The sequence below is a fragment of the Polistes dominula genome, unplaced genomic scaffold, assembly GCF_049000335.1.
Source record: "Polistes dominula isolate Pdom_NZ unplaced genomic scaffold, Pdom_raw_medaka contig_75, whole genome shotgun sequence".
NCBI lineage: Eukaryota > Metazoa > Arthropoda > Insecta > Hymenoptera > Vespidae > Polistes > Polistes dominula.
Genome location: NW_028301003.1, coordinates 2122877 through 2147565, shown reverse-complemented (window position 1 = coordinate 2147565; position 24689 = coordinate 2122877). Strand labels below are relative to the sequence as shown.

The window sequence follows — 24689 nt, the reverse complement described above, 5'->3', positions numbered from 1 at the left end:
AATCATTGAACTACGATATATTTACAAACATCATTTAGCTATAAGGTCATATTATAAATTATAGTATATTAATTCGTTAATAATAAACTAAATCATCTTGATTTGATTTATTCGATAACAATTGTTCTGAAAAAAAACAAAACACATATTATCCTTGAAAAATTACTTGAGAAAAGTATGAATTAGTTTTTCATTCAATTGATATCTCGTGTCTCGAGTTTAATATCGATTATTTAAAATCCATCGTAATTCGTAATTAAAATTAATATCCGTGACATTGTTAACGACAATAATAAACATTTGTTTTTATTATTAAATTAAAGTATAAGAAGAAAAAAGTAAAATATTATTACGATATTTAAAGTTTCGCGTATATATATATATATATACAGTTTATACTCAATATCAATAAATTCATGTAATTAGCGGTTTTGTTTAATAGAATTAATATTATATATATATTTAATATATTTAATTAAAATATAGAATAATGTCTTATATATAAGTTAAAATTTTAAATCAATAACTTAAATTTTATGAAAGGAGATAGTAACTCAAGGAAAAGACGATAATTAAAAAATTCAAATAAAAATTTTATTTAAAATAGTATTATAAGTGCTCACAAATAATAATCGTATTTTTTATAATAAAGAATTTTTATAAGAATATAAAAGCAAGACCAACGAGAAACTTTAAAAATCAAAGAAGTAAAAAATGTTGGTCGTATTTTGTTAATAATAGCATAAAAGTTTTTTTTCCATTGTTAAAATATAAAATGGAACAAATACAAAGTTATATTTAATACATGAAAATTGTTAATCATTGATATCATATTATATTTTAAAGTTATGATGTGTCATATTTATCCACATTAAATCTATATTTATCTAATATAATTTTTTTGTTCGTTAAGTTTTATATAATTTATATTATATTTCTATATATATATATATAAGCCACCATATATATGTCCTTTAAAGTTGTTTTTATAATTTTGTCTTTTTTAATAAAAGACAGTTTTTATATTCGCAGATGATCGTACATTAATTATTTCATCAAAATATATTATTATTTAATAATATATTATAGTTATTACATTATTATTATAAATTATAATGTAGTTGTTATAAATGTATAAATTATATCTATATAATTAGTGATAATATTAAATACATTTATATAAACAATAATTTATATAAAAATATATACACAATATATAATATAATTTACATAATACATTAACGCTTTAAGTGTATAATTTACATAGAAGACATTTAAGTCTCGTAGACAATAATATGATTTATATTGTCTTTTTTTTTATATTCCTTTCTTTTCATCTTTATCTTCATCTGTTGAAGAAGAAGAATCATAACGTCTTTTTATTTCTAGACATTTTTTTTTCATTGGTGAACCATAAGCTTTTGGTGAAATATCTGATTTTAGTGAGCTACCTGGTTTTGGCAAATCACCTATATCGATATCCGTGCTTTCACTTGAGGTTTCATATGACCTTTTTCTTAGCTTACTTGCATCTTGTGAAATATCTAATTGAGGTTTTGTCTTACCACGAGAAACAACTGGTTTTGATTGTTCTTTTGGAACAGAGGGATAAGGTTTTTCGAATCCAATCTTTTCATTGTTATCTTCATCTGTTGTTGAAGAAGAATCATAACGTTTTCTTAATTCTAGACATTTTCTTTTCATTGGTGAACCATAAGCTTTTGGTGAAATATCTGATTTTAGTGAGCTACCTGGTTTTGGCAAATCACCTATATCGATATCCGTGCTTTCACTTGAGGTTTCATATGACCTTTTTCTTAGCTTACTTGCTTCTTGTGGAATATCTAATTGAGGTTTTGTCTTACTACAAGAAACAACTGGTTTGGATTGTTCTTTCGGAACAGAGGAAGAAGGTTTATCGAAATCAATCTTTTCACCTTTATCTTTATCTGTTATTGAAGTATAATCATAACGTCTTCTTTTTTCTAAACATTTTTTTCCTTCTTGAAACATCTTCTTCTGATGAAATATCTGCTTCTGGTGAGCTCCCTTCTTTTTGTAAATCATCGATATCCGTGTTTTCACTTGTGCTTTCGTATGACCTTTTCCTTAACCGACTTTCGTCTTGTGAAACATTTAATTCATGTTTTGCCTTATCATGAGAAACAACTGGTTCGGATTGTTCTGCTTGAAAAGATGAAGTAGGTTCTGAAGATCCAGTTTCTATTGAATGCAGATAATTCAACTTATTTGACGTTTCTTCCCCCCAGCTTTCTTCTGGTTGTGAACTATCTTCTTGTAGCAAACTACCTCCTTGAAGCATACTATCGTCTTGTAGCGAAATATCTTCTTGTAGCGAATTATCTTCTTGTAGCGAACTACCTCCTTGTAGCAAACTATCTTCTTGTAGCGAACTATATTCTTGTAGCGAATTATCTTCTTGTAGCGAACTACTTTCTTGTTGTAAAATATCTGCTTGTAGTGACTCATCATTTCTTTTGTCCATCTCATCTGAATCTGATGTTGAAGCAGCATGAAAACTAAGTGGTTGTAATTGTTGTACTGGAACCTCTTCAGCCAAAGAAGGTTCATCCAATTCAACTTCTAATTGAGTAGTCACTTCTGATAAAGTATGTGACGTTTTAGCCTCTATTTTTTCTTCTGTATCCATTTCTTCATGTTTGTTTTTAATTATCATTTCTGGCTGTTGTGAAACATCTAAATCAGATGTTGAAGCAGCATGAAAACTAAATGGTTGTAATTGTTGTACTGGAACCTCTTCAGTCAAAGAAGGTTCTTCTAATTCAACTTCTAATTGAGTAGTCACTTCTGATAAAGTATGTGACGTTTTAGCATCCCTTTCTTTTTCTGTATCCATTTCTTCATGTTTGTTTTTAATTATCATTTCTGGCTGTTGTGAAACATCTGAATCAGATGTTGAAGCAGCATGAAAACTAAATGGTTGTAATTGTTGTACTGGAACCTCTTCAGTCAAAGAAGGTTCTTCCAATTCAACTTCTAATTGAGTAGTCACTTCTGATAAAGTATGTGACGTTTTAGCATCCCTTTCTTTTTCTGTATCCATTTCTTCATGTTTGTTTTTAATTATCATTTCTGGCTGTTGTGAAACATCTGAATCAGATGTTGAAGCAGCATGAAAACTAAATGGTTGTGATTGTTGTAGTGAAGCATCTGCAGCCAAAGAAGGTTCTTCAAATTCAACTTCTGATTGAGTAGTCACTTCTGATAAAGTATGTGACGTTTTAGCATCCCTTTCTTTTTCTGTATCCATTTTTTCATGTTTCTTTTCCGTTGTCCTCATTGGCTGTTGTGAACGATCCGAATCTTGTTTTGTCTTAGAAGGAGAACTAACTGATTGTAATTGTTGTTTTGGAAGATCTGCAGCCAGAGAAGGTTCTTTCAATTCGACTTCTAATTGAATAATCACTTCTAATAAAGTAGGTGACGCATCAGCCTTTTTTTGTTCTTCTTTATCCGTTTTTTTATGTTTTTTTTCGTTGTCTTCATTGGCTGTTGTGAACGATCCGAATCTTGTTTTGCCTTAGTAGGAGAACTAACTGATTTTAATTGTTGTTGTGGAACATCTGCAGCCAAAGAAAGTTCTTGCATTTCAACTTCTAATTCAGTAGCCACTTCTGCTAAAGTATGTGACGCTTCTGCCACTAAGTTTTCTTCTGTATCCATTTCTTCACGTTTCTTTTTACTTATCATTTCTGGCTGATCTAAAATATTTGAATGATATGATAACGCAGCATGAAAACTAAATGGTTGTGATTGTTGTAGTGGAACCACTTCAGACGAAGAAGATTCTTCCATTTCAACTTCTAATGGAGTAGTCACTTCTGCCAAAAGATGTGACATTTTTACCTCCACTATTTCTTCTGTATCCATTTCTTCATGTTCCATTTTCCTTTTTCTATTTAGCTGTTGTAAATCGATCGAACCATCTGATGTTTCAGCATAAAAACTAACTGATTCTGATTGTTCTTGTTGAACATCTCCAGGAAAGGAAGGTTCTTCCATTTCAAAATCTAATGGATCAGACGGTTCCGACGAAAGACGTGACGATAGATCCATCGAACTTTCATCATCCATTTTTTCATCTTTCTTTTCTAATGTCAGTTTTGGTGGTTGTAAAATAACTGCTTGTTGTGAACTTGCTGCTTGTTGTGAACTAGCTGCTTGTTGTGAACTATCTGTTTTTTGTGAAGTAGAAGGAATTTGTGACTTAAATTCTAAACCGATTTTACATAGAATTATTTTCTTATTATCTGACATAGTATCTTCAAGTGATAATGCCGAATCAGTGCTTGATGAAGAAGTGTCATCAGAATTACTGTCTATTTTTAGTTTCTTTAGATCCTATCATATCAAATGAAATGATTTTTATTAAAAAAAAAGAATAAAAAGAAAAATTTTAAATCATTCGAATTAAAAATTATTACATTTACCTTTCTTTTTCTACTTAATATTTTAAGATATGTTTCTTTACGCATTTCTAGCAGTCCCTTTTTTGACTGTTTGTCCGAAGACAAATCTGATTTACCCGAGCCTCTAACTGATTTAGCTGAGATTTCTCTACTTTTAAGCGGCTTTGGGTATGGTTTTAGCTGGTATTAAATCAATTTCAATTAATATATGTCTTATTTCATTTAAACAATTATTTTCATACCCTTTTTAATTTAGAAGGTGATGTTTCCTGTATTTTTGGTTTTTTTGGTGATCTCCATTCTCGAAAAGATGTACTTTCAGGAAATGGAAAAGTTGCTTTTTGACTTCCCCCCTGTTGTGAACTCCCCTCCTGAGATGACTCCTGGTAAGATGTTGAGGGTCTTGGCTAGTATTAAATCAATTTCATTTAATATATATCTTTTTTTGTTAGAACAATCATTTTCATATTATTTGTAATCTATTTGGTGATGTTACCTGTATTACTGGTTCGTCTGGTGATCTCCATTCTGGAATAGAAGGACTTCCAGAAATTGGAAGAGTTGCCAATTGTCTTCCCCCTGATGACTACTCCCCTCCTGAGGTGACTCCTGGTAAGATGTTGAGGGTTTGGGCTTGTGTTTTAAATCAATATCAATTAATATTTGTCATATATTACTTGATAAGAACGTAATTTTAACAAACAAATCTAATATAGTACCTCGCTGTAGGATGAAAATGTATTTTGAGTTTCTTGATTAGGATCAGTAAAAAATTTACATGTTTTTACGTGCTCGTCTATTTGAGATCTAGGAACCTGGTGATTGGGATTAATAGGACACTGAACAAGTTCTTCGTCGCTCATCTAGAAAATAAATTAATATATTTAAAATACAATGCAGGATTGATGAAATTATAAAAAAAGAAATATCGTAGATAATTTTATAAAATTACCTTGCTTAATAATATTATGCAATTATCATATATTTATATATATTTTTGTTTATTACACTCTTTTTTCTAAACTTTAAAGAGGACAATAAACATTTTGTAATAAATATATGTATTTGATTCAATATACATACATATGTAGACTTTCAATTTATATATACATAAATATATTTATTTTTCGGGGATCTATATATCACATGAAATAAACCTAAAATAATAAAAGTTATTTAAATAATATTAATTAAAAACACTTTACAGAATAATAATTATTATAATTACTTTTCGTCACAACATTAATTGCAGTTTTATGAAAGATAACATTCTCAAATTTGTTACGTGTTTTTTGTTTGTTATTGTTTTATTTAAAAGAGTACGAAAAATGAGAAAAGTAAACAAAAATTAAAAAATTCTACATATATGATCAGATATCGTAAGATGAAACACGTATTTTAAAATGCTTTTTTTTTAATTGAATTTGAATAAAATATAATTAGCACATTGTAAGTAATGCTTGTCTTTCAAATAAGCGCACCAACTGACAAGATCGAACAAAGATTGATTGTTCTGTTGAGATTAAATTGAAAGTAATATGAAATTCGAAAAAAAAAATTTTAAATATCTCGACTCTCAAGAATCGAATCTCGAACTACGATATATTTACAAACATCATTTAGCTATAAGGTCATATTATAAATTATAGTATATTAATTCGTTAATAATAAATTATACCATGTTTATATGATTTATTCGATAATAATTGTTCTGAAAAATAACAAAACACATATTCTCCTTAAAAAATTACTTCAGAAAAGTATGAATTAATGTTCTTCATTTAATTGATTTCTCGAGTCTCGAGTTTAATATCGATTATTTGAAATACATCGAAATTCGTAATTAAAATTAATATCCGTGACATTGTTAACGATAATAATAAACATTTGTTTTTATTATTAAATTAAAGTGAAGGTTGAAAAAATTAAAATATTATAACGATATTTAAAGTTTCGCGTAGTTTATATTCAACATAAATAAATTTATATAATTAATGGCTTTGTCCAATGATAATAATATATATATTTAATATATTTAATTGATATATAGAATAATATTTTATATATAAGTTAAAATTTTAAGTCATTAACATAAATTGTATGAAAGGAGATAGTAACTCAGGAATGAAAATAATTAAATAAGTCAAATTAAAATGTTATATAGAATAGTTTATTTAGTTCACACAGGTTATAATTGTATTTTTTTACAATAAAGAATTTTTATAAGAATATAAAAGCAAGACTAACAAAAAAAATTAAAAATCAAACAAGTAAAAAGTGTTGGTCAAATTTTTTGTATTCAATAAAATGTTTTTAATCGCTAAGTTTCATATAATTTATATTATATTTCTGTATATATGTATATATATAAGCTCATTTATATATCTCCTTTAAAGTTGTTTCTATAATATGTTCTTTTTAATAAAAGAGAGTTTTTATATATTCGAAGATGATCGTACATTAATTATTTTATAAAAATATATTATTATTTAATAATATATTACAGTTATTATCTAATAATAATATAATTTACAATGTAATTGTTATAAATATATAAATTATATCTATATAATTAATAACAATATTCAATACATTTATAAAAACATTATTTTATCTAGAAGTATATATAATGTATAACATAATTTACATATAACATTAACGATTTAAGTGTATAATTACCATAGAAGACGTTTAAGTCTTCTAGACAATAATACGATTTACATTGTCTTTTTTTTATATTCCTTTCTTTTCATCTTTATCTTCATCTGTTGAAGAAGAAGAATCATAACGTCTTCTTATTTCTAGACATTTTCTTTTCCTTGGTGAACCATAAGCTTTTGGTGAAATATCTGATTTTAGTGAGCTACCTGCTTCTTGCAAGTCACCTATATCGATATCCGTGCTTTCACTTGAGGTTTCATATGATCTTTTTCTTAGCTTACTTGCTTCTTGTGGAATATCTAATTGATGTTTTGTCTTACCTCGAGAAACAACTGGTCTTGATTTTTCTTTTGGAACAGAGAAATAAGTTTTCTCGAATCCAATCTTTTTACTTTTATCTTCAAATGTTGTTGAAGTAGATTCATGACGTCTTTTTTTTGCTAAAAATTTTGTTTTCTTTTGTGAACTCTCTGTTTCTGATGAAATATCTGCTTCTTGTGAGCTCCCTTCTTTTTGTAAATCAACGATATCTGTGCTCTTAGTTGAGCTTTCGTGTAACCTTTTCCTTAACCTACGTTCTTCTTGTGGAACATTTAATTCATGTTTTGCCTTATCATGAGAAACATCCAATTCGATTTGTTCTTCTTGAAAAGATGTAGTAGATTCTGAAGATCCAGTATCTATTGAATGCAGATAATCCAACATATCTGACGTTTCTTCTCCACAGCTTTCTTCTGGTTGTGAACTATCTTCTTGTAGCAAACTACCTCCTTGTGAAAAACTATCTTCTTGTCGTGAAATAACTTCTTGTAGCGAATTATCTTCTTGTAGCAAACTACCTCCATGTGGCAAACTATCTTCTTGTAGCGAACTAACTTCATGTAGCGAATTATCTTCTTGTAGCAAACTACTTTCTTGTGGCAAACTATCTTCTTGTAGCGAACTTACTTCATATAGCGAATTATCTGCTTGTAGCAAACTACATTTTTGTGGCAAACTATCTTCTTGTAGCGAACTAACTTCATGTAGCGTATTATCTGCTTGTAGCAAACTACCTCCTTGTTGCAAACTATCTTCTTGTAGCGAACTAACTTCATGTAGCGTATTATCTGCTTGTAGCAAACTACCTTTTTGTGGCAAACTATCTTCTTGTAGCGAACTAACTCCATGTAGCGAATTATCTTCTTGTAGCAAACTACCTTTTTGTGGCAAACTATCTTCTTGTAGCGAACTAACTTCATGTAGCGTATTATCTGCTTGTAACAAACTACCTCCTTGTTGCAAACTATCTTCTTGTAGCGAACTAACTTCATGTAGCGTATTATCTGCTTGTAGCAAACTACCTTTTTGTGGCAAACTATCTTCTTGTAGCGAACTAACTCCATGTAGCGAATTATCTTCTTGTAGAAAGCTACTTTCTTGTTGTGAAATATCTGCTTGTTGAGACTCATCATTTGTTGTGACAATGTAATCTGAATCTGATGTTGAAGCAGCATGAAAACTAATTGATTGTAATTGTTGTTGTGGAACATCTGCAGCCAGAGAAGGTTCTTGCATTTCAACTTCTAATTGAGTAGTCACCTCTGTTAAAGTATGTGACGCTTTAGCCACTATGTTTTCTTCTGTATCCATTTCTTCACGTTTCTTTTTACAAATCATTTTTAGTTGATCTGAAACTTCTGAATGATATGATAACGCCGCATGAAAACTACAGGGTTGTGATTGCTGTAGTGGAATCTCTTTAGACGAAGAAAGTTCTTCCAATTCAACTTCTAATGGAGTAGTCACTTCTGCCAAAAGATGTGACACTTTAACCTCCACTATTTCTTCTGTATCCATTTTTTCATGTTCCATTTTCCTTTTTCTACTTAGCCGTTGTAAATCGATCGAATCATCTGATGTTTCAGCATAAGAACTAACTGATTCTGATTGTTCTTGTGGAACATCTCCAGGTAAAGAAGGTTCTCCTATTTCAAATTCTAAGGGATCAGACTGTTCTGGCAAAAAACGTGACGATGGATCCACCGAACTTTCATCATCCATTTTTTCATCTTTCTTTTCAAATGTCAGTTTTGGCGGTTGTAAAATAACTGCTTGTTGTGAACTATCTGTTTGTTGTGAAGTAGAAGGAATTTGTGACTTAAATTCTAAACTCATTTCATATAGAATAATTTTCTTATTATCTGACATAGTATCTTCAAGTGATAATGCCGAATCAGTGCTTGATGAAGAATTGTCATCAGAACTACTGTCTATTTTTAGTTTCTTAAGATCCTATCATATAAAATGAAATGTTTTTTATTAAAAAAAAAAAAAAGAAAAAAAGAAAAATTTAAAATCATTCAAATTAAAAATTATTACATTTACCTTTCTTTTTCTACTTAATTCTTTAAGATATGTTTCTTTACGCATTGCTAGCAGTCCCTTTTTTGATTTTTTGTCCGATGACAAATCTGATTTACTTGAGGCTCTAACTGATTTAGCTGAGATTTCTCTACTTTTAAGCGGCTTTGGGTAAGGTTTTAGCTGGTATTAAATCAATTTCAATTAATATATGTCTTATTTTATTTAAACAATTATTTTCATACCCTTTTTAATTTAGAAGGTGATGTTTCCTGTATTTCTGTTTTCTTTAGTGATCTCCATTCTCGAAAAGATGTACTTTCAGGAATTGGAAGAGTTGCCATTTGACTTCCCCCTGTTGTGAACTCCCCTCCTGAGATGCCTCCTGGTAAGATGTTGAGGGTCTTGGCTAGTATTAAATCAATTTCATTTAATATATGTCGTTTTTTGTTTGAACAATCATTTTCATATTATTTGTAATCTATTTGGTGATGTTACCTGTATTACTGGTTCGTCTGGTGATCTCCATTCTTGAATAGAAGGACTTCCAGAAATTGGAAGAGTTGCCAATTGTCTTCCCCCCTGATGACTACTCCCTTCCTGAGGTGACTCCTGGTAAGATGTTGAGGGTCTGGGCTTGTGTTTTAAATCAATATCAATTAATATTTGTCATATATTACTTGATAAGAATGTAATTTTAAAAAACAAATCTAATATATTACCTCGTCGTAGGATGAAAATGTATTTTGAGTTTCTTGATTAGGATCAATCAAAAATTTACATGTTTTTACGTGCTCGTCTATTTGAGATCTAGGAACCTGGTGATTGGGATTAATAGGACACTGAACAAGTTCTTCGTCGCTCATCTAAAAAATAAATTAATATATTTAAAATAAAATGCAGGATTAATAAAATTATAAAAAAAGAAATATCGTAGATAATTTTATAAAATTACCTTGGTTAAAAATAGTATGCAATTATCATATATTTATATATATTTTTGTTTATTACACTCTTTTTTTTAAACTTTAAAGAGAACAATAAACATTTTGTAATAAATATATGTATTTGATTCAATATACATACATATGTAGACTTTCAATTTATATATACATAAATATATTAACTTTTCGGGGATCTATATATCATATGAAATAAACCTAAAATGATAAAAGTTATTTAAATAATATTAATTAAAAACACTTTACAGAATAATATTAATTTTAATTACTTTTCGTCACAACATTAATTGCAGTTTTTGAAAGATAACTTTCTTAAATTTATTACGTATTTTTTTTTGTTATTGTTTTATTTAAAAGAGTACGAAAAATTGAAAAAAGGAAACAAAATTTAAAAAATTCGATATATATGATCAGATATCGTAAGATTAAACACGTATTTTAAAATGCTCTTTTTTTAATTGAATTTGAATAAAATATAATTAGCACATTGTAAGTAATGCTTGTCTTTCAAATAAGCGCACCAACTGACAAGATCGAACAAAGATTGATTGTTCTGTTGAGATTAAATTGAAAGTAATATGAAATTTGAATTAAAAAAATTTTTAAATATCTCGACTCTCAAGAATCGAATCTCGAACTACGATATATTTACAAACATCATTTAGGTATAAGGTCATATTATAAATTATAGTATATTAATTCGTTAATAATAAATTAAATCATGTTTATTTAATTTATTTGATAACAGTTGTTCTGAAAAATAACAAAACACATATTCTCCTTAAAAAATTACTTGAGAAAAGTATGAATTAATGTTCTTCATTTAATTGATTTCTCGAGTCTCGAGTTTAATATCGATTATTTGAAATACATCGAAATTTGTAATTAAAAACATTATTTGGGACATTGTTAACGATAATAATAAACATTTGTTTTTATTATTAAATTAAAGTATAGAAAGAAAAAATTAAAATATTATTACGATATTTAAAGTTTCGCGTAGTTTATATTCAACATAAATAAATTTATATAATTAACGGCTTTGTCCAATGATAATAATATATATATATATTTAATATATTTAATTGATATATAGAATAATATTTTATATATAAGTTAAAATTTTATGTAATTAACATAAATTGTATGAAAGGAGATAGTAACTCAGGAAGAAAGATGATAATTATAAAATTCAAATAAAAATTTTATTTAAAATAGTATTATAAGTACACACAAGTAATAAACGTATTTATTACAATAACGAATTATTATAATAATATAAGAGCAAGACCAACGAGAAAATTTAAAAATCAAAGAAGTAAAAAATGTTGGTCGAATTTTCTTCATAATAGCACAAAAGTTTTTTTCCATTGTTAAAATATGAAATGGAACAAATACAGAGTTATATTTAATACATGCAAGTTGTTAATCATTGATATCATATTATATTTCAAAATTATGATTTTTTTTATTTATCCGTATTTAATTTATATTTATCTAATATAATTTTTTTGTTCGTTAAGTTTTATATAATTTATATTATATTTTCATATGTATACAAGCCACCATATATATATATATGTCCTTTATAGTTGTTTTTATAATTTGTCTTTTTTAATATAAGACAGTTTTTATATTTGCAGATGATCGTACATTAATTATTTCATCAAAATATATTATTATTTAATAATATATTATAGTTATTACATTATTATTATAAATTATAATGTAGTTATTATAAATGTATAAATTATACTATATAATTAGTAATAATATTAAATACATTTATATAAACAATAATTTATATAAAAATATATATACAATATATAATATAATTTACATAATACTTTAACGCTTTAAGTGTATAATTTACATAGAAGACATTTAAGTCTCCTAGACAATAATACGATTTATATTGTCTTTTTTTATTTTATATTCCTTTCTTTTCATCTTTATCTTCATCTGTTGAAGAAGAAGAATCATAACGTCTTCTTATTTCTAGACATTTTCTTTTCTTTGGTGAACCATAAGCTTTTGGTGAAATATCTGATTTTAGTGAGCTACCTGGTTTTTGCAAATCACCTATATCGATATCCGTGCTTTCACTTGAGGTTTCATATGACCTTTTTCTTAGCTTACTTGCTTCTTGTGGAATATCTAATTGATGTTTTGTCTTGCCACGAGAAACAACTGGTCTTGATTTTTCTTTTGGAACAGAGAGATAAGTTTTTTCGAATCCAATCTTTTTACTTTTATCTTCAAATGTTGTTGAAGTAGATTCATGACGTCTTCTTTTTGCTAAAAATTTTGTTTTCCCTTGTGAACTCTCTGTTTCTGATGAAATATCTGCTTCTTGTGAGCTCCCGTCTTTTTGTAAATCAACGATATCTATGCTCTCACTTGAGCTTTCGTTTAACCTTTTCCTTAACCTACGTTCCTCTTGTGGAACATTTAATTCATGTTTTGCCTTATCATGAGAAACAACTGATTCGGATTGTTCTTCTTGAAAAGATGAAGTAGATTCTGAAGATCCAGTATCTATTGAATGCAGATAATCCAACATATCTGCCGTTTCTTCTCCACAGCTTTCTTCTTGTTGTGAACTATCTTCTTGTAGCAAACTACCTCTTTGTGACAAACTATCTTCTTGTAGCAAACTACCTCCTTGTGACAAACTATCTTCTTGTAGCAAACTACCTCCTTGTGACAAACTATCTTCTTGTAGCGAACTAACTTCATGTAGTGTATTATCTGCTTGTAGCAAACTACCTTTTTTTGGCAAACTATCTTCTTGTAGCAAATTAACTTCATGTAGCGAATTATCTTCTTGTAGCAAACTACCTCCTTGTTGCAAACTATCTTCTTGTAGCGAGCTAACTTCATGTAGCGTATTATCTGCTTGTAGCAAACTACCTTTTTGTGGCAAACTATCTTCTTGTAGCGAACTAACTCCATGTAGCGAATTATCTTCTTGTAGCAAATTACCTTTTTGTGGCAAACTATCTTCTTTTAGCGAACTAACTCCATGTAGCGAATTATCTTCTTGTAGCAAACTACCTTTTTGTGGCAAACTATCTTCTTGTAGCGAACTAACTTCATGTAGCGTATTATCTGCTTGTAGCAAATTACCTTTTTGTGGCAAACTATCTTCTTGTAGCGAACTAACTTCATGTAGCGAATTATCTTCTTGTAGCAAGCTACCTTTTTGTGGCAAACTATCTTCTTGTAGCGAACTAACTTCATGTAGCGAATTATCTTCTTGTAGCGAGCTACTTTCTTGTTGTGAAATATCCGCTTGTTGAGACTCATCGTTTGTTGTGACAATGTAATCTGAATCTGATGTTGAAGCAGCATGAAAACTAAATGGTAGTATTTGTTGTTGTAAAACATCTGCAACGAGAGAAGGTTCTTCCAATTCGACTTCTAATTGAGTAGTCACCTCTGATAAAGTATGTGACGCTTCAGCCACTATGTTTTCTTCTGTATCCATTTCTTCACGTTTCTTTTTACTAATCATTTTTAGTTGATCTGAAACATCTGAATGATATGATAACGCCGTATGAAAACTAAATTGTTGTGATTCCTGTAGTGGAGTCTCTTTAGACGAAGAAAGTTCTTCCAATTCAACTTCTAATGGAGTAGTCACTTCTGCCAAAAGATGTGACCCTTTAACCTCCACTATTTCTTCTGTATCCATTTTTTCATGTTCCATTTTCCTTTTTCTACTTAGCCGTTGTAAATCGATCGAATCATCTGATGTTTCAGCATAAGAACTAACTGATTCTGATTGTTCTTGTGGAACATCTTCAGGTAAAGAAGGTTCTTCCATTTCAAATTCTAATGGATCAGACGATTCTGGCAAAAAACGTGACGATGGATCCACCGAACTTTTATTATCCATTTTTTCATCTTTCTTTTCCAATGTCAGTTTTGGCGGTTGTAAAATAACTGCTTGTTTTGAACTATCTGTTTGTTGTGAAGTAGAAGGAATTTGTGACTTAAATTCTAAACCCATTTCATATACAATAATTTCCTTATTTTCTGACATAGTATCTTCAAGTGATAATGCCGAATCAGCGCTTGATGAAGAATTGTCATCAGAACTACTGTCTATTTTTAGTTTCTTGAGATCCTATAATATCAAATAAAATGATTTTTATTAGAAAAAAAAGAAAAAAAAGAAAAAAATTTCAAATCATTTAAAGTAAAAATTTTTGCAATTACCTTTCTTTTTTTACTTAATTCTTTAAGATATGTTTCTTTACGCATTGCTAGCAGACCCTCTTTTGACTGTTTGTCCGAAAACAAATCTGATTTACTTGAGTCTCCTGATTTAGTTGAGATTTCTCTACTTTTAAGCGGCTTTGGGTAAGGTTTTAGCTGGTATTAAATCAATTTCAATTAATATATGTCTTATTTCATTCAAACAATTATTTTCATACCATTTGTAATCTATTTGGTGATGTTACCTTTTTTTTTGGTTTGTCTGGTGATCTCCATTCTTGAGTAGATGTACCCTCAGAAATTGGAAGAGTTGCCATTTGACTTCCCCCCTGATGACTACTCGCCTCCTGAGGTGACTCCTGGTAAGATGTTGAGGGTCTTGGCTAGTAATAAATCAATACCAATTAATATTTGTCATATATCACTTGATAAGAACGTAATTTTAAAAAACAAATCTAACATATTACCTCGTCGTAGGATGAAAATGTAATTTGAGTTTCTTGATTAGGATCAATTAAAAATTTACATGTTTTTACGTGCTCGTCTATTTGAGATCTAGGAACCTGGTGATTGGGATTATTAGGACATTGAACAAGATCTTCGTCGCTCATCTAGAAAATAAATTAATATATTTAAAATTCAATGAAGGATTAATAAAATTATAAAAAAAGAAATATCGTACATAATTTTGTAAAATTACCTTGGTTAATAATAGTATGCAATTATAATTTATATATATATATATTTATATATTATATGTATATGATTCAATATACATACATATGTAGACTTTCAATTTATATATGCATAAATATATTAACTTTTCGGCGATCAATATATCATATAAAATAAACCTAAAATGATAAAAGTTATTTAAATAATATTAATTAATAACACTTTACAGAATAATATTAATTATAATTACTTTTCGTCACAACATTAATTGTAGATTTATGAAAGATAACTTTCTCAAATTTGTTACGTGTTTTTTTTGTTAATGTATTATTTAAAAGAGTACGAAAAATTGAGAAAAGCAAACAAAATTTTAAAAATTCGATATATATGATCACATATCGTAAGATGAAACACGTATTTTGAAATGTTTTTTTGTTGATAGAGATTGAATAAAATATAATTTGCACATTATAATTAATGCTTGTCTGTCAAATGAATACACTAACTGACAAGAACGAACTAAATTTGATTGTTCAATCAAAATTAAATAGAATATAATATGAAATTCGAATTAAAAAAATTCTTGAATCGTTCGATTCGCAAGTATCGAATCATTGAACTGCGATATATTTACAAACATCATATAGCTATAAGGTCATATTATAAATTATAGTATATTAATTCGTTAATAATAAATTAAATCATGTTTATTTGATTTATTTGATAACAGGTGTTCTTTAAAATAACAAAAGACATATTTTCCTTAAAAAATTACTTGAGAAAAGTATGAATTAGTTTTTTTCATTTAATTGATATCTCGAGTCTCGAGTTTAATATCGATTATTTGAAATACATCGAGATTCGTAATTAAAATTAATATCCGTGACATTGTTAACGACAATAATAAACATTTGTTTTTATTATTAAATTAAAGTATAGGAAGAAAAAAATTAAAATATTATTACGATATTTAAAGTTTCGCGTAGTTTATATTCAACATAAATAAATTCATATAATTATCGGCTTTGTCCAATGATAATAATATATATATTTAATATATTTAATCAATATATAGAATAATATTTTATATATAAGTTAAAATTTTAAATCATTAACATAAATTGTATGAAAGAAGATAGTAACTCAGGAAGAAAGACGATAATTAAAAAAATTCAAATAAAAATTGTATTTAAAATAGTATTATAAGTATACACAAATAATAAACGTATTTTTTTACAATAATGAATTTTTATAAGAATATAAAAGCAAGACCATCGAGTAAATTTAAAAATCAAAGAAGTAAAAAATGTCGGTCGTATTTTCTTAATAATAGCATAAAAGTTTTTTTCCATTGTTAAAATATGAAATGGAACAAATACAAAATTATATTTAATCCATGAAAATTGTTAATCATTGATATCATATTATATTTTAATATTATGATGTGTCATATTTATTCATATTAAATCTATATTTGTCTAATATAATTTTTGTGTTCGTTAAGTTTTATATAATTTATATTATATATTTCTATATATATATATTTATATGCCACCATATATATCTCCTTTAAAGTTGTTTCCATAATTTGTTCTTTTTAATAAAAGACAGTTTTTATATTTGCAGATGATCTTACATTAATTATTTCATAAAAATATATTAATATTTAATAATATATTACAATTATTACATTATTATTATTATAATTTATAATGTAATTGTTATAAATGTATAAACCATATCTATATAATTAATGACGATTTTAAATACATTTATATAAAAATATATATACACAATATATAATACAATTTACATAAAACATTAACGCTTTAAGTGTTTAATTTACATAGAAGACATTTAAGTGTACTGGACAATAATATGATTTCTATTGTCTTTTTATTTTTTTTATTTTTTTCCTTTCATCTTAATCTTCGTCTTTAGTTCACGAATAATCAAAAAGTTTTCTAATTTTTATACCTCTTTTTGTGAACTATCAGCTCCTGATAAACTATCTGATTGTAGTGATCTACCTGCATCTTGTAAATTACCTATTTTGATATCTGTCCTTTCATATGACTTTTTCCATAACTTATGTTCCTCCTATTGAACATCTAATTTATATTATACTTGTTGTCAAATATCTGCCTGTTATTAGATATCAGTATCACTTGTTGAATTATCTGAAGTATCATATATTGTTTCACCATGATGAGTAACTGGTATATCTGAAACATCTCCAGACGAAGAAGATTCTTCCAATTGAACTTCTAATGGAATCGTCTCTTCTGTCGAAAGATCTGACCTTTTAGCCTCCTTTTTTTCTTCTGTATACATTCTTGCATATTCTTTTTTAAAAGGTTTACTTCGGTGTCGTGGTCTAACCGGATCCATCTCCATTAGTTCTTCATATTTATTTTTCCTAGATCTACTTTGACGTTGTGAACCAACTGATTCTTGTGTTTTCCCATCAGGAGAACTAACTGGTTTTGATTGTTCTTTTGGAACAGACGAAGAAGGTCCTGCCACTCCAACTTCTGATTGAGTAGTCACTTCTGTTGAAATATGTGACACTTTAACATTCATTATTTCTTCTGTATCTATTTCTTCATGTTCCATTTTCCTTTTTCTACCTAGCTGTTGTGAAACTTCCGAATAATATGTACGCTGACCAGGAATACAAGATGGTGGTGATTGTTCTTGTGAATCCTTTTCAGAAAGTGAAGATTCTTTCATATAAACTTCTAATGAAGTAGACTGATCTGTCGAATGATATGACGTTTCTTCCTCTGTTTTTTCTTCTGTAACCATTTCTTTAGGTTTCATTTTACTTTTCTTACTTAGTCGTTGTAAATCATCCGAATCATCTGTTGTTTCAGTAGATGAACTAATTGATTCTGATGTTGAAAGCTCTCCAAACGGAGAAGATTCTACTACTGGAACTTTTAATGAAGGATAAATTAGTTCAAAATAATGTGACAATACAATATTTGTTAATTCATCTGTATCTTTTTCTTCAGCTCTCGTTTTTCTTTTCCTACTTAGCCGTTGTAGATCAACCGAATCATTTGTTGTTCCAGCATAAGAACAACCTGGTTTTGAGTATTTTTGTTGAACATTTCCAGGTAAGGAATGTTCTTCCATTTCAAATTCTAATGGATCAGACAGTTCTTGAGAAAAACGTGACGATAGATCAACCGAACTTTCATCATCCATTTTTTTATCTTTCCTTCCCAATATCAGTTTTGGCTGTTGTAAAATAGCTGCTTTTTGTGAACTGTCTTCTTGTTGTGAACTATCTGTTTCTTGTGAAGTAGAAGACACATTTGTACAATATGTTAAACCCATAGAAGATAGAGACCTTCCGTTGTTATCTGACATAGTATCTTCAGGTGATAATACCGAATCATCGCTTGATGAAGAAGAGTCATCAGTACTACTGTCTACTTTTTGTTTCTTTTGTATCTATTATATCAAAAGAAATGATTTTTATAAGGGAAAAGAAAGAAACAAAATTATAAACTATTCAAATGATAAATGATTACATTTACCTCACTTTTTTTATTTACTACTTTTGTATATTTTTTTTTACGTATATTTGTCATCTGTGATTTCGACTGATTGTCCGAAGAACCTTCTGATCCACATAAATCTATATCTGTATCATCTGAAGTGTCACTACTTTGAAACGGCTTTGAGTAAGGTGTTGACTGAAATTAAATCAATTTCAATAAATAAATGTCTTATTTCATTTGAACAATTATTTCCATACCGTTTGTAATCTATTTGGTGATGGTTCCTGTAAATCTGATGATTCGTCTGATGAACTCCATTCTGGAATAGAAGGACTTCCAGAAATTGGACGAGTTGCCAATTGACTTCCCCCTGATGAGAACTCTCCTCCTGAAGTGAGCTCCCCTTCTGAGGTGACTCCTGGTAAGATGTTGAGGGTCTGGGCTAGTATTTTAAATCAATATCAATTAATATTTGTATTATATCACTTGATAAGAACGTAATTTTAACAAACAAATGTAATATATTACCTCGTCGTAGGATGAAATTGTAATTTGTTTTTCTTGATTAGGATCCATCAAAAATTTACATATTTTTTTATGCTCGTCTATTTGAGATCTAGGAATCTGGTGATTGGGATTATAAGGACACTGAACAAGTTCTTCGTCGCTCATCTGTATTTACAGAAAAAATAAATTAATATATTAAAAATACAATGAAATATTTTTCAAATTATAAAAAAAAAGAAAAGAAATCGCGGATAATTTTAGAAAATTACCTTGCTTAAAAATAGTATGCAATTATAATATATTTATATATATTTTTGTTTATTACACTCGTTTTTTTTTTAACCTTTAAAGAGAACAATAAACATTGTATAATAAATATATATATATATATATGTTATATGTATTTGATTGAATATATATGCATATATATATACATTCAATTTATACATACATAAATATATATGTATTTATTTTCATAGATCTATATATCATATGAAACAAACCTAAAACGCGATAAAATTTATTTAAATAATAATAAATAAAAACACTTAGCAGAATATTATTAATTATAATTACTTTTTGTCACAGCATTAACTGTAGATTTATAAAAGATAACTTTCTCAAATTTATTACGTGTTTTTTGTTTGTTAATGTATTATTTAAAAGAGTACGAGAAAATTGAAAAAAGCAAACCAAATTTAAAAAATTCGATATATATGTATATATATATATATATAATCAGATATCGTAAGATAAAACACTTAGTTTAAAATGCTTTTTTGTTAATTGTAATTGAATAAAATCTAATTTGCACATTGTAAGTAATGCTTGTCTGTCAAATAAACACACTAACTGACAAGAACGAATAAAGTTTGATTGTTCGGTTGAAATTCAATTGAAAATAATACGAAATTCGAATTAAGAAAAATATTTAAATATCTCGACTCTCAAGTATCGAATCTAGAACAACGATATATTTACAAACATCATTTACAACAAGTGTAAGGACATATTATAAATTATAACATATTAATTTGTCAATAATAAATTAAACCAAGTTTATATGATTTATTCGATAACAATTTAAAACAAAAAAAAAAACCATACACATATTTTCCTTAAAAAATTACTTGAGAAAAGTATAAATGATTTTTTTTAATTTAATTTATATCTCGAGTCTTAAACTTAATAACGATTATTTGAAATACATCAAAATTCGTAATGAAAAACATTATTTGTGTCATTGGTAACGATAACAATAAACATTTGTTCTTATTATTAAATTAAAGTATAAGAAGAATAAAATAAAATATTATTATATACAGGATATTTAAAGTTTCGTATAGTTTGTATTCAACATATTAGAACCTCGAATAAGTTCTCGCTGTTTTTTACAAAATAAAAACTTTCTTTAAAATATAAGAAACAAAAACGTTTTATTGAAAGTATTGCCCATCACTAGAGACCACTTTCTCCCATCTTTCTGACAGTATATGAATTCCGCGAAGGAAACACGACATGTCTTTTGAGGCTATCCAAGAATCGACCCATTTTTTAGTTTCTTCGTAAGAATGAAAACACTGGTCAGCTAAGCCATGTGTTATCGAACGGAATAGGTGAAAATCGGATGGGGCTAGGTCAGGTGAATACAGCGAGTGGGGTAGAACTTCCCATCGAAGTATTTCCAGGTAGATTTTCACTGGTTTTGCAACATGAGGCCGATCGTTCTCATGTAACAAAATCACTTTGTCGTGTCTCTTCTCGTAAAGCGGCCGTTTTTCTTTTAGGGCTTGACTTAAACGCATCAATTTATGTCGATAGCGATCCCCCGTGATAGTCTCATTCGGTTTGAGTAGCTCTTAATAAATTACACCCTGCTGATCCCACCAAATACAAAGAAGAAGCTTCGAATCATGGATATTTGGTTTTGCGGACGATGTTGATGCATGGCCAGGCTTACCCCATAATTTTCTACGCTTTGGATTATCATAGTGTATCCATTTTTCATCGCCAGTCATGATACGGTGCAAAAAACCTTTTCTTTTCTGCCGTTGAAGCAGTAGTTCACACGTGACAAAACACCGTACGATGTCTCTTGGCTTCAATTCATATGGAACCCAATGTCCTTGTTTATGAATCATTCCTAACGATTTTAAACGATGTGAGACTGCTTGCTGAGTGACTTCTAAAGTAAGTGCAAGTTCCTTTTGTGTTTGAGACGAGTTTTCCTAAAATAATTCCTCCAATTCTGCATCCTCGCAAATTTTTGGCCTTCCACTGTGATCTTTGTCTTTTACATCAAAATCACCGTTTTAAAACTTTTGAAACCACTCACGACATGTTCTTTCACTCAAGGCAGCCTCATTATATGCTTCTACGTGCAATCGATGAGCCTCAGTTGCAGATTTTTTTAAATTAAAGAAGTTAATATAAAAGTTCCCGCAAATGATGCTTATTTGAATCAAATTTAGACATTTTTGGAATAAAAAAAATATATGATGCTAATACGAAGGTAATAATATGATAGGGTTATGTTGCTCTTGAGTAAGCAACCTAATTTTTAAGCCGGCTATCATCTGCAAATTCTAACATAAACCTCGTGCCATGCCATCTCTCTCAAAACGGCGGAAACTTATTTGTACTCCTAATATATACATTTAATATATTTAATTAATATATAGAATAATATTTTATATACAAATTTAAAATGTTAAATCATCACCATAAAGTGTATGAAAGGAGAACTCAGGAAAAAGACGATAATTAAAAAATTCAAATAAAAATTTTATTTAAAATAGTATTATAAGTGCACACAAATAATAATCGTATTTTTTATAATAAAGAATTTTTATAAGAATATAAAAGCAAGACCAACGAGAAACTTTAAAAATCTAAGAAGTAAAAAACGTTGATCAAATTTTGTTAATAATAGCACAAAAGTTTGTTTCCATTGTTAAAATATGAAATGGAACAAAAACAAAGTTATATTTAATACATGCATGTTGTTAATCATTGATATCATGTTATATTTTAAAATTAAGATGTGTCATATTTATCCACATTAAATCTATATTTATCTAAGATAATTTTTTTGTTCGTTAAATTTTATATAATTTATATTATATTTCCATGTATATAAGAGCAATCATTTATATATCTTTTTTACAGTTGTTGTTACTACTTGGTCTTTCTAATAAAAAAGTGTTTTTATATTAGAAGATGATCGTACATTAATTATTTAATAGACATATATTATTATATATCAAATATATTATAATTATTACATTATTATTAGAATTTATAATGTAATTGTTATAAATGTATAAAATATATCTATATAATTAATGACGGTATTAAATGCATTTATATAAGAAATAAATTATATAAAAATATATATACACAATATATAATACAATTTACATAAAACATTAACGCTTTAAATGTTTAATTTACATAGAAGACATTTAAGTGTCCTGAACAATAATATCATTTATATTGTCTTTCTTTTTATATTCCTCTATTTCCATCTTTATCTTCATCTGTTGTTGAGGAATATTCAAAAAGTTTTTTATTCTAATTTTTATACCTTTCTATTGTAAACTATCTGCTTCTGATAAACTAAAACTATATAATTGTTGTGAGCTACCTGCATCTTGTAAATTACTTATTTCGATATCTGTCCTTTCATATGACTTTTTCCATAACTTACGTTCCCCTATGGAACATCTAATTTATATGTTACTTGTTGTGAAATATCTACTTGTTCTTAGATATCAGTATCACTTGATGAATCATCTGAAGTACCATATATTGTTTCACCATGATGAGTAACTGGTATATCTGGATCATCTCCAGACAAAGAAGGTTCTTCCATTTGAACTTCTAATGGAATCGTCTCTTCTGTCGAAAGAAGTGACCTTTTAGCTTCCTTATTTTCTTCTGTATTCATTCCTGCATATTTCCTTTTCCTAGACATACTTCGGTGGCTTGCTCCAACCGGATCCATCTCCATTAGTTCTTCATATTTATTTTTCCTAGAGCTACTTTGACGTTCTGAACCAACTGATTCTTGTATTGTCTTAGCAGGAAAACTAACTGGTTTGGATTGTTCTTTTGGAACAGACGAAGAAGGTCCTGCCAATCCAACTTTTAATGGACTAGTCACTTCTGATAAAGTATGTGATCTTTCAGGCTTCTCTGTTTCTTCTATTATTATTTTTTCATGTTTCTTTTTACCAATCATTTTTGGTCGTTGTGAATCATCCGAATGATGTGTTGGCGCAGCACAAGAACTAGATGGTTGTGATTGTCCTTGTAAATCCTCTTCAGACAAAGAAGATTCTTCCATTTGAACTTCAAATGGAGTAGTCACTTCTGTCGAAAAATGTGACATTCTTGCCTCCGTTTTTTCTTTTGTATCCATTTCTTTATGTTTCATTTTACTTTTCCTTTTTAGCCGTTGTGTATTATCCGAATCATCTGTTGTTTCAGCATAAGAACTAATGGGATCTGATTGTTCTTGTGAAACCTCTTCAGACAGAGAAGATTCTTCCATTGGAACTTCCAATGAAGTAGACACTTGTGGCAATGAACTTGACGATAAATTCATCATACTTTTAACTTCCATTTTTTTATCTTCCTTTTTCAATGTCAGTTTTGGCGGTTGTAAAATAGTTGCTTGTTGTGAACTAGTTGCTTGTTGTGAACTAGATTCTTTTTCTGAAGCAGTAGGTATTTCTTTTATATATTCTTCACCCAAACTATGCATAATTTGTTTCTCTTTATCTGGCATAGTGTAATGAAGTGATAATTTCGAGTCAGTGCTTGATGAAGAAGTTTCATCAGTATGACTGTCTAATGTTAGTTTCTTAAGTGACTATCATAGAAAAAAAAAATTATTTTTATAAGAAAAAATAAAAGGGACAAAATTTTAAATCATTCAAATTATAAATAAACTACATTTACCTTGCTTCGTGTATTTATTATTTTAATATATTTTTTTTTACGTGTATCTGTCATCTGTAATCTCGACTGATTGTCCGAAGAACCTTCTGATCCACATAAATCTATATCTGTTTCAGTTGAGGTTTCACTACTTTGAAACGGCTTTGAGTAAGGTCTTAGCTGGTATTAAATGAATTTCAATTAATATATGTCTTATTTCATTCAAACAATTATTTTCATACCATTTGTAATCTATTTGGTGGTGTTACCTTTTTTTTTGGTTTGTCTGGTGATCTCCATTCTTGAGTAGATGTACCCTCAGAAATTGGAATAGTTGCCATTTGACTTCCCCCCTGATGAGAATCCCCCTCCTGAAGTGACCCCTGGTAAGATGTTGAGTGTCTTGGCTA

The 24689-nt window shown here is 28.2% G+C and overlaps 4 protein-coding genes across 4 annotated transcripts; all 4 read right to left on the bottom strand.

The window, feature by feature from the left end:
- Nucleotides 1–3276: 3276 nt before the first annotated feature.
- Nucleotides 3277–5071, bottom strand: LOC107067230 (uncharacterized). The gene is made up of 4 exons (XM_089173965.1): nt 4948–5071; nt 4694–4858; nt 4473–4631; nt 3277–4383 (listed from the first exon to the last, which is right to left on the bottom strand). The coding sequence occupies exons 3-4, from the start codon at nt 4515–4517 to the stop codon at nt 3451–3453; spliced, it is 978 nt and encodes a 325-aa protein (XP_089030091.1). The 5' UTR covers nt 4518–4631; nt 4694–4858; nt 4948–5071; the 3' UTR covers nt 3277–3450.
- Nucleotides 5072–12277: 7206 nt separating this feature from the next.
- LOC107067224 (uncharacterized) lies at nt 12278–17352 on the bottom strand. The gene is made up of 5 exons (XM_089173993.1): nt 17347–17352; nt 15109–15252; nt 14887–15024; nt 14642–14797; nt 12278–14549 (listed from the first exon to the last, which is right to left on the bottom strand). The coding sequence occupies exons 1-5, from the start codon at nt 17350–17352 to the stop codon at nt 12348–12350; spliced, it is 2646 nt and encodes an 881-aa protein (XP_089030119.1). The 3' UTR covers nt 12278–12347.
- LOC107073667 (uncharacterized) lies at nt 17312–19492 on the bottom strand. The gene is made up of 4 exons (XM_089173911.1): nt 19357–19492; nt 19086–19270; nt 18865–19023; nt 17312–18778 (listed from the first exon to the last, which is right to left on the bottom strand). Exons 3-4 carry the CDS (start codon nt 18916–18918, stop codon nt 17468–17470), a joined length of 1365 nt encoding a protein of 454 aa, XP_089030037.1. The 5' UTR covers nt 18919–19023; nt 19086–19270; nt 19357–19492; the 3' UTR covers nt 17312–17467.
- A 3319-nt stretch (nt 19493–22811) lies between these two features.
- On the bottom strand, nt 22812–24673 carry LOC107067225 (uncharacterized). Its single transcript, XM_089173912.1, has 3 exons — nt 24549–24673; nt 24301–24459; nt 22812–24211 (listed from the first exon to the last, which is right to left on the bottom strand). The coding sequence occupies exons 1-3, from the start codon at nt 24618–24620 to the stop codon at nt 23102–23104; spliced, it is 1341 nt and encodes a 446-aa protein (XP_089030038.1). The 5' UTR covers nt 24621–24673; the 3' UTR covers nt 22812–23101.
- Nucleotides 24674–24689: the final 16 nt, after the last annotated feature.